This window comes from Microtus ochrogaster, unplaced genomic scaffold (assembly GCF_000317375.1).
Source record: "Microtus ochrogaster isolate Prairie Vole_2 unplaced genomic scaffold, MicOch1.0 UNK17, whole genome shotgun sequence".
NCBI classification, from domain to species: domain Eukaryota; kingdom Metazoa; phylum Chordata; class Mammalia; order Rodentia; family Cricetidae; genus Microtus; species Microtus ochrogaster.
Genome location: NW_004949115.1, coordinates 4,358,092 through 4,373,542, shown reverse-complemented (window position 1 = coordinate 4,373,542; position 15,451 = coordinate 4,358,092). Strand labels below are relative to the sequence as shown.

Here is a 15,451-nt window from a genome sequence, read left to right as displayed (position 1 = left end):
TGTTCATCTTTTTGGGTCTGGGTTACCTCACTCAGGATAGTGTTTTCTATTTCCATCCATTTGCATGCAAAATTCAAGAAGTCATTTTTTTTTTACCGCAGTGTAGTACTCTAATGTGTATATATTCCACACTTTCTTCATCCATTCTTCCATTGAAGGACATCTAGGTTGTTTCCAGGATAATTAAACAAAGCAGATAAGCAGCCACAGATGGAAGGGCAGCGGAGGGAAATCAGTCTGAAACATCTGTATCAAACGGAATCCCTTGTTTCCATTCTTCCAATCACAAAGCAACATTTAGTTATACCCAAATTACTCCCTCTCATGTCTAGGATTGGTTTTCTGATAAAATTGTAAACGTCTACTCTGTTGTTCAAGATTATTGATTTCAACAGATCTTATTTTCCCAAGCCGTAATTGTGAGTTTGATATGAAATTTTTAAAAGATGGTTGTGGGGCAGACAAATGAGCTGTCCTACCCATGGTAGAATGTATTCTAGCTAATCTTATTGCTATCATTACGTGGGGGTGCCATAAGGTTTGGCTTTGAGCTGGTGGTCAAGATCCAGATGAATGGCTCAGTTGCTAGTTTATCATGAAACATACTCAGGACTTTCTGGTAATTCCAAGGCCTACGCATGGTTCTAGCATGAAATGAGGGTCCACATTTAAATATCCTACAGTGAATTGTTGGACAGAAGATGCAATTTTATTTTCTCCCTCTCTTGAGTTTTGAGGTTAAAGGTGTATATGTGTGAGAAGTTCTAAAGCAATCATTGCTCAGCTGACTCATTGCCTGTCATGAAACCACTGGATTGGTCCAGGGATCACAGTTCAATTAGCTGATGTGCCTTTCTTGCTAGGATTGGTTGATGGCCGAAGATGATGTTAAATTCTCTATAATATCCATTTCTCTTCAATCTCCTGAGAGGTATGCACCCTAAAGATGTAAAGTAGAGCTGGTTGCTTTTCATATATAAAAGTTTAGGTTTGTGATTCCTTTAAGATTCCTTATAAGATTACCTTTCAAGATGAGTAATAAAGTGATTAGTCCTTTCTTTGTAGTTACAAAAATGCAGCCTGCCAGTAAAAGAATACCTTGCTTGCCTACACTGTTAATCTATAACGAGTTGCTAGGGTATGAATGTACGTGAGTTCTTGGAATAATTTGTTTTTTACCTGTAATATGTAAAATGTTTAATCATGTAAAAATATGGAAAACATGTTTTTACTTGTACTCATTGTAATCATTCACTTGAAAAATAGAATGTAACCACATTGTAATTTTTATATTGCCCTAAAGATTTTGCTGGAATATATAATCTGTAAGGAAAAGAATAAAGATAGTGTTAGAAGGGGTTAGAAGGAAAACATCAAGAATAAATATAGAGTTAGAAGAAAAACATAAAGAATGAGGGAAGGAAATTGCCAGGAAAATAAAGCATAAAGAGAAGGTAAAAGAAGAATAAAGAAAAGATTAGAAGGAAACCATCAAGAGAGTGTATATCTTTTCCCTTACCCCTGAGATAAAACGTTTTAGTATGCTCATGCATGGATTACCTTTGAGCCCTGCACTGCTGAAGGCTAATCCCCTAGGCAGTGAAAATTCACCGCCTCTTTTTCATTAAATTGTGTTTTATATACATAAAATTTGTTTATGTATAGTGCTAAATATATACCTGCTCAATCTGCATAATGTTACTTGAATTTTTGTATAGGCTACCATTCTGCATTGCCCTTGTTGCCCACTATTCCTTAGCTACCCAGTTCCTCACCTTAGTGACACCTTATGACAGAATATTCCATATTTATCTAAATTTTATGCATTTAAAACTTTTGCAGTTATATATTCAGTAGTACCATGCTATATACATTATTTATGACCTTGCTTCTTTGCAATGTGTTGTAGAGATATGTTTATATCATATTTACAAATGTATCTCATTCTTTCAATCTAATGTATTATAATATATGATATAAATATATAAAATTACCACAATTTTATTTAGCCAAAGTTTTATCAATGGAAATTTAAGTTGTTTCAAATATTTGGTTGTTACTGACAGTAGTGAACTATGGCAGTCAATCTGAGCATCATATGTGATTGGATTTTGAATTCAGATGTTTAAGCTTTTATTTCTTATATTCTAAATAACAATTAAAGATCGTATTATTAAAATCAACTGAAAGTATAATACATTATGATTATTTATTATACATTGTAAAGATTGTATATTAGATATTTAGGTCTGTATACATTATTTACAAGTCTGCTTGAATTAAAAATGTTAAATTCTGTAAGAATATTTTGTTGGCTAACAATGAAGATTTGTTGAAAAATGAAAACAATTCATTTAGCATTTTTTTTCTATCACGGGCACTTAAGGAAGATGGAGCTTATGTTATAAATATCTTTTCTACATATATTTGTGATGTATTTTTGGTTATCAAGAAGTATTTTTGAGACTCTCATCATGATCGTTTATTTCTATAACTGTACATATCCTGTAATCAATACTTAACACTGAGATAGTGCCCCTGTAATCAACGCTCAGTGCTGAGATAGACCCTTTTCACATCAGCAGAGATTTCCCAAATGGTTAATTAATTATGATTTAATTATTATCTTTTGTAACCTACCCCATAGCTAAGCCTCTTGTGTATTAAAAGGACTTATAAAACATTTTAAAGAGGCAAGATCAAGTTATATAGTTTAAGCAAGATATGAAAACAGTAGTAATTTAAATGAATTCAATATATGAATAATAGGATAAGACTCTTTCTGACAACAGTGTATATGACATATTCCTCTGCTGTTTTCTTCTGATTATCCTTAAGATTTGTTTCTTTTTTTTTCCCGTTTTTCCAGACTCATGGTCTTACTCATTGCTTTACCCTGCCTCGCCTTTAGTACCATTTTCTCACTCACTTTTCTTGCACTCCAGCACATTCTACATGCCATGTTCACCATCATTAGATTCAGTTGACATTTGAGTAATTGTTTTACTCCAAGAATCACTAATGACGTTATAGCCTACCATATCATGCCCCAATCCATTGGTATATTTCTTAAAACCCTTCAGGATTGAGTCCTTCCCTATCTATGTAGTGTCATTTCCAATTTGTATTGTTTATTCCATGAACAATTGGTTCTTCACATCGCCCATTCAACTCCTTCTCATCAGGTGGTCCTTTGTACATACATCATTCTTGATAACTCTCATCACTAAGGTCCTCTATTTTATCCTTTAAGTTTTACATTGACATCAAAGTCCCTACTTAAAAATCCCTTCTCTGTAGCTTTGTAGCCTGTCCTGGAACTTGCTCTGTAGACCAGGTTGGCCTTGAACTCACAGAGATCCAAATAGACTGACTTTTTAAAACCAGTCCGTAAAGAGCTATCAGTCTTGCTTGCATTACTGAAGATTAGGGCAAAAGTGGGGATGACTTGGACTCCTGCAAAGTTTATGCTACGGGAAATCTACTGCAATTCGTTTTGACTATTTAATGCTACAAAGCAAATATGTGAATTTCAATGTTTCTATGATTTTATTTTTTCAATCTATATTTCTTGACACATACAAGCTTAGGAATATACATCCAAAATAAGCAGTCCATTTGTTTGAATGCGTTGGAATATATAGCTGTGCGGATATCCTATTTTAAGTGAATCAATGGAGCTCTAAATTTACTGGGAAATGGATATTGTATGGCTAGAGTAACAGCCCAAGTACAAACACTATCTAATAAATGTTTACACACCATCAAGTCTATAAACATTAAATATCATACACGATGGAATCATCTTTACCCTATAATTTATCTCAATTTTTCCATTACTTTCTTTCATTTTCTCTTTTAGCTTTGCTCACAGACAAGCCTCCCAAGCCATTGTTCCCCATGGAAAATCAGCCAAGTGTGATAGATGTCCAGCTGGGTAAGTCTCCTTCTGGGAATAATAATAGATCCTAAACTTGTTCTCTGTTAACAGATGGGGAAAATTGCATGAACCAGGAAAGGTTTATTGCCACTGTTATTACATGCAAATCAATTTGTGTTCTGCTCATTTATAACCCTGGCATTCAGTACAATAGCAGTTTAAGGAAATGAGTTTGTATTGCATGGAGGAATGGTAATACTAATTTGTTACACTGGGTATTAAGTGTGCTATACGACAGAGCTTTTTAACTCTGTGATTGATAGATTCATGGTTGTCTTGCATCGGTGATTGGTACAGAAAACTTACCATACATGTGTCAGCCAAAAAATTTTATTTGGAGACCATTAACTTCTGGAGACTAAGCACTTCATAAAAGATAGGGCTTGGTGCAGCCTTTAAAATGATTTGATAATATTATTTCCAACAGCACAATCCAGTGTTATTTAAAACCCATTTTAAGGACAAGATCCTGAATATTTATGAATCATGTGATGTCGGGAAAAGTAACAAGTTGGTTTATGAGTACTACTCACTTTTCACAGTTTCAAACGAGAGCATAAAATGTCAAGCTTGTGTGCTTGTGTGTGTGTATGTGTTCCCTTCCTTCAATGCACATGATTTGAAAGAACAATAAGAATAAAGCTTAGAGGCAGGCCTACTTTGGTTTTTTCCAAAATGTGGCCTTTAATCTAAAATATGTTACTTAATATTTGTGAGCTTTTGTTATCTTCAGTTTGATCATAGTAATCTGAAGTTTTTCAATTAATAACAAAGAGTGGAATAGCTAAGTGAATTTTCGAATCTATATGATCTTTTGTAATTTGTGACCATGGTGGTGCCTACAAATTATACACAATATTTTTACTTGCTTGTGAAATTATTAACTCTTGTTTTGATTTCACCAACCAAACTTGGATTGGTAAAATTTTATTCTAATTTAAAAAGAGGAGAGAAAAAGTTATGTTCCTAAGGTCTTGTCCACTATTCTAAAATGTAGCTTTTAGATGCTGCCTAACAATGTGAGTACTCATGTTAAGTCTGTTTAAACCAAAAGATGAGATATAATAAATATATTGGACTTTGGGGGTAGTAGATGATTTGTAAATGTTGTTGAAATATAGCACTATTGTTTTTCCAACTTTCCTATATTATTTTTTAAATCATTATATTTTGTTAAAGGAAATGAAAAACTATAGATTTACTGACATTTTTTTCTACCCAGTTAGTTTAACTTACACTATTAAGATACAAATATGTCAGCGGTGTGCTCTGGTTTTCCAGGGGTTGCATAAAGATATTCATGAACTTTTATTATTATTTTACATTGAGACATCTAGTGGACAGATTTTTTTACTTTTTTTGTTTGGTTTTTATTTGTTTTTTATTTGTTTTTTTTAAATTTATTTATTTATTGAGGATTTCTGCCTCCTCCGTGCCACTGCCTCCCATTTACCTCCCCCTATCAAGTCCCTCTCCCTCATCAGCTTGAAGAGCCATCAGGGTTCCCTGACCTGTGGGAAGTCCAAGGACCGCCCACCTCCATCCAGGTTTAGTAAGTTGAGCATCCAAACTGCCCAGGCCCCCCCCCAAAGCCAGCACGTGCAGTAGGATCAAAAACCCATTGCCATTGTTCTTGAGTTCTCAGTAGTCCTCATTGTCCGCTATGTTCAGCAAGTCCGGTTTTATCCCATGCTTTTTCAGACTCAGGCCAGCTGGCCTTGGTGAATTCCCAAAAGAACATCCCCATTGTCTCAGTGTGTGGGTGTACCCCTCGCGGTCCTGAGTTCTTTGCTCAAAAAGGCAACCCACTGACTGGGAGAAGATCTTCACCAACCCTGCAACTGACAAAGGTCTGATCTCCAAAATATATAAAGAACTCAAGAAACTAGACCGTAAAAGGCTAACCAACCCAATTATAAAATGGGCCACTGAGCTGAACAGAGAATTCTCAACAGAAGTTCAAATGGCCAAAAGACACTTAAGGTCATGCTCAACTTCCTTAACGATCAGGGAAATGCAAATCAAGACAACTTTAAGATACCATCTTACACCTGTCAGAATGGCTAAAATCAAAAACACCAATGATAGCCTTTGCTGGAGAGGGTGTGGAGAAAGGGGTACACTCATCCATTGCTGGTGGGAATGCAAACTTGTCCAACCACTCTGGAAAGCAGTGTGGCGGTTCCTCAGGAAATTCGGGATCAACCTACCCCTGGACCCAGCAACACCACTCTTGGGAATATACCCAAGAGAGGCCCCATCATACAACAAAAGTATATGCTCAACTATGTTCATAGCAGCATTGTTTGTAATAGCCAGAACCTGGAAACAACTTAGATGCCCTTCAATAGAAGAATGGATGAAGAAAGTATGGAATATATACATATTAGAATACTACTCAGCAGTAAAAGACAGATTTTTTTTAAAAAGAAAACTTATATGCTAAGCAGAGAAAACAAAATTTCCAGAAATATGCCAAATAAAACTGGAATGAATTTTGTTTATGACGACGGTGGGAAGACCCTTTGTTCTTTTCTGCCACTGTGTACACTTCCATAGAAAAGTTGTAAGTTTCTCTCAACCTAGCTCAAAACAAGGAAACAGGCCTTTTTAAGGGATAAATCCTACTCAGTTTCACAAAGTATAGCCTTGCATGGGTTGTTTGCAACATCTACAATATATTTGCTTTGTATGAACAAATATTCCAACACATAACAACACATCCCACTAATATTACCACCCTGTAAAATTATTATTATTATCTAATTTATATTTATAGTTTTTATCTAAAGTATCATGTCAAACTATTCAGTCTGAACAAACCTTTTTTGACAGAAAAATGGAGAAGTACCCATTTTTCATCTCAAAAGGATGTTTCTACAAGATGTTCAAGTATCATTTGGCAAAAGTAAAACAAAATTGGTCACTAGATCTTCTGCATTTTAACAAATACAGTGTTAGGTAATTTGTAGTGGTTTTATTTATTTGAAACCATTTCTTCAAATTAGAAATCATTTTGTAAGATCTTTTATTCCTCAGTAGTAAAGAAATTGTTATGAGCACTGTAAATATCAAGTTCTGAGCCTTAATGAGAGATCTGTAATCAGAATGATAAACACATTTAAAAAACCTCATTATAGGAAAAAAGAATTAGAAAAAGACAATAGTTTATTGGATGCCTCAGTTTATGTCTGAGGAAATATAAAAAATTAATATAGCATGGTAGTATTGGAGGGATACTTTGGTGTATATTGGAATATATGTTCACACAAAACAGGGTGGATTTCAAAATTCAATAACAAACATTGATAATTTAGTAAAAATAAAACATCTAGAAATCATTTTCACCAGATTCCAAAATTTATCCAGTGTATTTTTTAAGCTTCAGATATCCTCAAATTAGATCAAAATGTTTATAAGTGTCCGAGGAATACAATAGCCAAATCCAAATACCTAAGCATCTTCTTAAATAAGGGTCTGATAAATGTAATCTCTTAAAATTCAAGGCAACAATATGGTAAAAACATACTTGTTTCTGCTACTCCTACAATATGATTGTGGGTTTTGTTACTCTTCAGACTCTTGGTTGGTCTCAAGGGTAGGCTTAACTAATAGAGTAGGACATAAATATTGTTTTAAGATTCTAGGAGCTAGGTTGAGAGAGACTTACAACTTCTCTCCCAGTCTTTTGATCAGCTTTAAAACCACCATGCTACATGAAGCTACATGAAACTCACTCAAGTCACATGGGCACATCATCAATCATGTGGAGAGAAAAAATTCAGTTAATACCAAGGTATCAGACATGTAAATGAAGAAACCTTCTTGGAAATGAATCATCCAGTCCAGCTGTTCTAGCATCTGTTTTCTTGTCAGAGGCTAACTATTCTTAGACTCTGACACAAAAGTCATCAAGAAACTCAAATCATTGACAGTGGTCACTAAAATAGAGATACTTTGTTAGGCAAAGGGTATACTGTTATTAAAAAGAGCAAAATTTAGGTTATCTAGATCATCTTTAATTCCATTTCCCCTCCGGAAGAACACTCACATTCTCATTATCTATAAAGAAATTTTTATCAGAAATATTGAGCATGAATTTCCAGGTAGCTTTAGAAAATGTGGTGTAAGGAACTTGAGGGTTACAATCTGTTTTCAGTTCTAGCTGTCCCTAAAGATAGTCTAACAACATTTTTCAGTAAAAATAAATACTTTAGGACATAGATTTGGCATCAGTACAGATATTTTGTTGTGTCTCTAGAGGAAAATAAAAATCTCAACTTCTTTCTGTTATAGTGTAATCCATTAGTCATCCACAAGGTTCTAGAAATTTACATACATTTTTGCTGACAAAGAGATGACAGTTCAGTTGTTGCTAAATTGTGTTCACATTATAATTCTGAGAGAAGATTAATCTTAACTGAATAACCATACACTGTGAGATTATAAACACATTCTTAACAAAGTAGTCAGAAAACTACTGCTCCCACATAACAAGCTTATGCAACTGAAGCTGCCTGGAATAATGCACAGAATATAAAAAGAAAAATAATATACACTAAGAATGGGCAAATCCAATTCTTTCCTCTTTTCTCTTTATTTTCTTTCTCTGAAGGTAAATTCAGCTTTTTATTTAAGAAACAAACCTTTACTATACCAATGTTAATAAATTTCTCAACAGATGAAAAGGAAAGCACTTAATATTTTCCCAATAACTATTTCTATTGCATTGCAATTTATATTGCTATTTTTAATAACAAAATATTAACAAAAGATACAGAATTGGATGAAATGAGCTTTCTAGAATGAAGAGGTACTCAGTTTAGTTGGTGTTTTAGTTAGGATTTCTATTGCTATAAAGAAACATCATGACCATGGCAGCTCTTACAGAGGAAAATATTTAATTGAGGTAGTTCACAGTTTCAGAGGTTCAGCCCATTATCATCATGGTGGGTATCATGGTGGTATGCAGGCAGGTATGGTGCTGGCTACGTCTTGATCAGAAGACAACAAGAAGTGGGCTGAACCACTGGGCATGGATTGGGCATGTATGAGACCTTAAAGCTCACCACCACAGTGACATATTCCTCTAACAAGGCCATATATACTCCAACAGAGCCACACCTCCTAATAGTGTCACTCTCTATGAGCTTACAAGGGCAATTACAACCAAACTATCATAGTAGAGAAGGCAGATGGATAAGAAGAATTCCGAGGTGATGTGAGAACACCGAAAACTGAAATGAGAAATAGAGTGGCTGTCCTGTGGCAGAATCTAATACATTAAAGGTGTTTGCCCAACACCTTTACATAGATCGCTAATCTCAACTCAAACACTAGATTCATTAGAAAAAATTAAAAGTTGCCAAAGGTAAAATCTTTTCAACCCACTATTTACATCAATACAGCAATATTAAAAATAGGCTGCTAGTGACTGATAGGTGGCTCAATGGGTAAGGTGTTTGCCACACAATGAGTAGAACTTGAACTCTGATCCCTAGCATCCACATAAATATCATGTGTGATAGCACCTACCTGTAACCCTAGTGTTGGTTTGGGAAATCGGGGCCATGCACAGTCATATACTTTGAAGTTCATTGGCCTGCCATTCTAACCTAACCTGCAAGACCTAGGTTCGGTGAAAGACATTGTCTTAAAAAGTCATAAGGAGAGTGATAAAGATACCTGAAGCTGACCTTTGGCTACTACATATACATACATGGACAATTGAGTTCACTCACACTAAGTACATCTGCATGCACACATGCACAGACACACAATATCCCAGAGGGCAAAATCTATTTATTACACATTTGAGTCAGTTTAGCTTATCAAAATTATTAAAAATATTCAGCTCTTTCTAAAGTTTGCAGAGAATAAGCAAACCAAGGGAGATCAACTAATTATTCTAAAATCATGGAGAGAATTATTGATATGAAAAGGGATACATGATTATTTCATTAAATGTTGTCATAATTTGGTATTTGCATGATGTGTATATGATGAAAACAAAAATATTTATTATGATGATGGTGATGATGATAATGATTACTGCAATCTGAGGATGAAGTTTGAACCTTACATATGCTAGACAATTTTTTTTAATATTTATTTATTATGTGTACAATATTCTGTCTGTGTGTATATCTACAGGCCAGAAGAGGGCACCAGACCTCATTACAGATGGTTGTGAGCCATCATGTGGTTGCCAGGAATTGAACTCAGGACCTTTGGAAGAGCAAGCAATGCTCTTAACCACTGAGCCATCTCTCCAGCCCCCTAGACAATTTTTTTAACCATGGAGTTATATTCCCACCCCTATGTATTTGAGATAGAGTCTCACTATCTAAATCAAGGTGGCCCTGAAATCTAAATAGTCCAAAGTGGTCCTGAAAGAATGATCTTCCTACGTCTGCCTCCTGGGTGCTTGAATTATAAGCACGAACTTCTTTAGTAGCACCAGATATCTGTAAACCACGCTTGACATGTCTGAGTCATGTCTTGAAGAAGTCTATTTATAAGGGAACAAAAAAATTGCAGTGATTACTTCATGCCTATGTTTTTAAAGTATAAAGGATATTTAAGGAATTATCTAAATGATGCAAAGATGTTCTTCTATCTCAACTACGAGGACATTTAAGGATAGTTCATATGTGAATGTGCTAGACACTTCCTTCAGATTTCTAGACGTGCAGCTAAAGTATAAGATAAAGTCATGCATGGTCATTTGTATTTATATAAAATTATATGTACCACTCAAGGTATAAGGGAGAATATATGTGTTTACCCTAGTTCACGGTGTAGAATTATATATAGTGAAAAATTATTACTCTATGTTTTCCAATATCAGACATTGAAAAGCATCCATTAATCATTAAGTGTCCTAGAAGATAGAACTACTAATATCTCCTGAAGAATTGATTCTATTGCTGTGAAATATAGACAAGATAAACTTTGGGGGAATAATGTCTTCCCTCAGTGGTCACATATTCATTACAATTTTTTTACAGTAGTAGAACATTCTTAGCTTTTAACTTATTTTTGTCTCTTGCTTACTCTCCCTATATAAATGATTTTTGACAATATGTTATATAGGTTTCTGATCATTTAACTATACACTCTTACAGGAAACTTTGATTTATTGCCTTGTACTTGATAGCCACTTTTTAGGTATCCCTACAGTTTCCGGATTAGTTTACCACTTGGAAAGGAATTTGAGCTTTGGTTTCAAAGGTGAAAAGCCAAAATGCTGTTCATTCAATGATATTTGTCTTCTCACTGAATCAAATCATAGTGGATTCTCACATGATTTCCACAAGGACGGTTACTCCCTTTCTGTCCAAAATCTATTGAAAAAAATAGAGAGAGAACAAAGTTATGCTTCCAGTATGATGGAACTGAAACAACAACATGTTTAACATTAATAGGCGCTATGGGTAAATTGTAAGTTGCCAATTTGGTCTTATTACTTACAAACTGCTTTCTAGCTTGGAAAAGTTTGTAATTACTCACAGCCCATTTTTATCATGTAAACAAGGAGCTATAGACATTTCTCCAAAAAGGTATACAGACAGCCAATAAATACATTAAAAGACATGTAATATAATTAACAATCAACAAAACATATCAAAACTATATCAATACACATTTGGGTGATAATTGTCACCAAATATGCTGTGATATAGTTTATGAATATGATAATAACCTGGGACTAAGTCTAATGTATATTTAAATTTTGCATATTATTATAAGGTACTTCATTTCCATTAACAGAAGAGTTCTGGCTCACTGAGGGCCTATATCAGACTGTTAAATTTTTTTATTAGTTGCAAATGTGTTTATAGTATACCCTTTGCTATTATGGCAATTTTCCATTTATAGCCAAGATGTTTAATTACATTTAACTTGTTGAGATGTCAACCATAGTGTATCTTGAGGCTTACTCTGATGATGAGTTAGCACTACACAAAATATGTGAGTATGGCTTGGGATGAGGTTATAGACCAGAGAAGGAATCAGGTTACAAACCCCCGCTTTAAAATCTGCTTTTCTCAATTATGGGAAAATAAAAGCACTCAAGAAGGAAGGAGACTCATGCTAAATCAGAGCATCAAAGAAGGGGAAGGGTGAATTTCAATAACACTTCATAGTCACAGTGTTTTTCTCCAAGGAAGTCAAAGACGTTTCAGACATCATTTAATTAATTCCATTAATAGTTCGGTAAAGTAGGGTGGATACAAAATAACATTAACCACGGCCATATACAGTGATTAAAGTCTTTTCTAATACCCACAGGCAGTTTAGCTGAACATACGTAAGAGGGATCAACTGCTTCACTAGCAAATCACTGACTATTAACCTGATCCTATGTGTTAGCTCAGACTTGTTATTAACCTGCTAGTATATGTGTATGAGTGTATTACAAAGATTATTTATTTAGTTCTCCCTGTGTCGACTTCCCCTTTCAACCAAGTAGTTTATTAACCTAAAAACACCTGTTCTCTTAAGTGTTTATTTTGTTCATAGAAATAAAAAAAAACACTTGTAAACTTTCCACACTGGTTCTCAATGCAACTAGTTATTTCTTGTTCCCCATGTTTAGTCCTGAGCATTCAGCTTTTATAACCTTCTGATGGAAAAAGAACTCTTGAAATGAAAGACAAATGACAGCAAGTGATGCTCTAATAGCGGTAGGGAAAGGTATAGTGTGCAGAACAGCAGATCCAACCCCCTTGTAATAATAGACAGAATTAGCTGAGTGAGAGTGAAGTTTTCATTTGCCAAGAGCAAGATTGTGTTTACATTTTTCCATGAAGCTCTGGTCTCTGCTTAACACTCTGCCTTTCATTGTGTCTAAATATGCCAATAAATAATTCTATCAGTATTGTCCAGCTGTCTTTTTCAAGGGGATTATTTTAGTATATGTAATCTACTCCGCATAACATTTTTTTTAATTAATTCTTCCTTTTTCTTTCAACTCCCCTGTTGTATATCTTATTGTAAACATAATTATCAGTGTCTCTTTCTTATATAACTTCCTGTACATCTAATATTCTGATTTTGCTTGAAGGACTCCCAAGAGATTAATTGCTGTCTCACATTGGTGAAGGTGAGTGGAATAAGCAGCTTTTATGTGGTTGGAGATGTATACCACTATGGACTGATAGAAAAAGGATAAATAAATTATGCATTCTTGGATAAAACCTGGAAAAGTTCTATAACTGAAAAGTGATCAATATAAGCCCAGATAACGCACAAAAAAACCACTGGATGCTTTCAATTTCTTGAAAGACCTCAAGAATTTCTAATTAGACTGGGTAATGTAGAACTTTCTTCAGATCGAGTGTGTAAACACACACTCCAACACAATGTTTGAAACATAGCAAACAGCATATGACCTAATCAAACTAATCAAACAAGCCTCTATAAGCTGGATATAAATAAATGAGCACATATAAATTACATGGGAAAGAATTAAAAATAATCGTAGTGATAATTCTACCCTCCAAATATCACTTTCTGTCTCATGCTTTCTGTCTCTTACTGCTTCTCTCCCTCCCTCTCATACATACACACACACACAGACATGCACACATACTAATAGAACTTAATGCTATAACCAAAGTAGCTCAGAAAAGCAAAAAACAAGCTTTCTTCACAATATTGAAATACCATCCAGAGTCTTTTTTTAAAAATACATCTGAAACATATCCCAGGTTTTATCATGTGCTATGTCCTAAGACAAGTATTTACACATTTAAGAAAGCTCAAATTAAACTAAGTAGCTTTTCCTTCCATTATGGAATAAAAGTAGAAATTGAAATATTTGAAGAAAAGATAAAATTCATATGGGGAAACTAAAGAATGTTGTTGGACAACGAGTAGGTTAAACAAGGAATCAAAAGGTAAAGAGAGGAGATAATATCTTGAGACAAAAAGAGATGAAAATGTAGCATTAAAAACCTACGAGATCCAACAAATATAATACTAAGCATTTTAGTTTTGTGTTAAATAAAAAAGTCCCATAAAAACAAGTATTGCATGTTTTATGTCATATATAAAATCAGGGGCTGGAGCACGTGAAAGACAACTGGGGACTATTAGTAAAACAGGAGAAGGGCAAGAAGGACTAACACAATTTAATAGAATTGGTTAATATGACTAAATACATTATGTGCATGTATTGAAATATAATGAAAGCCCCTCATGCAGTTAATACACTGACAAAAAAGTTTATAGTTGTTAGTAACCCCTTTAAACATGAGTCAATATTTCAAAGTAACAATCTATCTTTAATTTAGCTTTATACTTATAAATAAGAAATTAAGCTTAAATGCCCAAATTCAGCAAAGGAGGAAGAAGAGGAAGAAGGGGAATAATAAAAATAGAGAATAAAAATAAAATAGAAAAAAAATCACTAAAACTAGGTACTACTTCATTATTAAGATATTGACAAAACTGTTTCAGAGGAAGGCGACATTATTGCTGTATGTCAGGTGTATAACTTGCCTAGAATGCAAAGCTTGCATCCCTGGATTAAATTCTAAGTATGGAGGAATAGACTCAAATAAATAAAATCATAAATAAAAGCACAGAAATAACTGATGACACAATATTTTGTTACTTCTATGGTATTAAAATCATATAGACAATGACTTGAATAATTTCAAGGTCATGGGTAAGTTCCTAGAATCATAAATCAAGGAAGCTAAATCATAAAGAAAAAGAAAGTTTGAACAAATAATAATGAATGTGACTACTGGATAAGGAATAAAGAGTTTCACAACAAAGAAGATTCCAGGCGCACATGGAATATATATACTGGATAAGCCTACCTTACATTTACAGAATTATTTGCAATTCTCAATATTTTTAGAACATTTAAATTGAGGCACTTCCAAACACATTCTACTAGACCAACATTACCCAACTAGCAAAACCAGACAAAGACATTACTAGAAAACTAAAGCTAATCAATATTCTTGAAGAATATAAATGCAGAAATCTTCAATAAAATGCCAGCAACCTGAACTCAATTGCATGTTAAAAGGATTATGCACCATGACCAAGTTGGATTTACCCTGGAATGTACAGATGGTTCACCATATGAAAATCACATAAGCATCTTAATAGCTGTGGGTGAAGCTTTTGAAAAATCTCAACAACCTTTCATGATAAAAACATATGGAGCAAATTAGAAATGGAAAGAAATTACTTGAACAGAATAAAGGTCATATATGAAAAACTCAGTGAAAATTATATACTGAATGTTGAAAAACTGTAAGCTTTTCCTATATGATGAACAAGAAATGGAGTAAGGATCCTCAGAGTTTGATATTTCTCCTAAACCAAGTTGGTACATGAAGTCTTAACCAAAGCAACAAAGCAAAATAGATAGATAGATAGATAGATAGATAGATAGATAGATAGATAGATAGATAGATAGATGGTAGATAGACAGGTAGACAGGTAGACAGGTAGACAGACAGACAGACAGACAGACAGACAGAC

General features: G+C 34.1%; 1 protein-coding gene across 1 annotated transcript in view; it reads left to right on the top strand.

Moving 5' to 3' along the window:
* Positions 1-15,451, top strand: part of Il1rapl2 (interleukin 1 receptor accessory protein like 2) — a 1,262,572-nt gene that overhangs the window by 948,839 nt on the left and 298,282 nt on the right. The window contains exon 6 of the mRNA XM_005367372.3: positions 3,863-3,937. Within this exon, the coding sequence (XP_005367429.1) occupies positions 3,863-3,937 (75 nt within the window). The remainder of the gene's footprint in view (positions 1-3,862; positions 3,938-15,451) is intronic.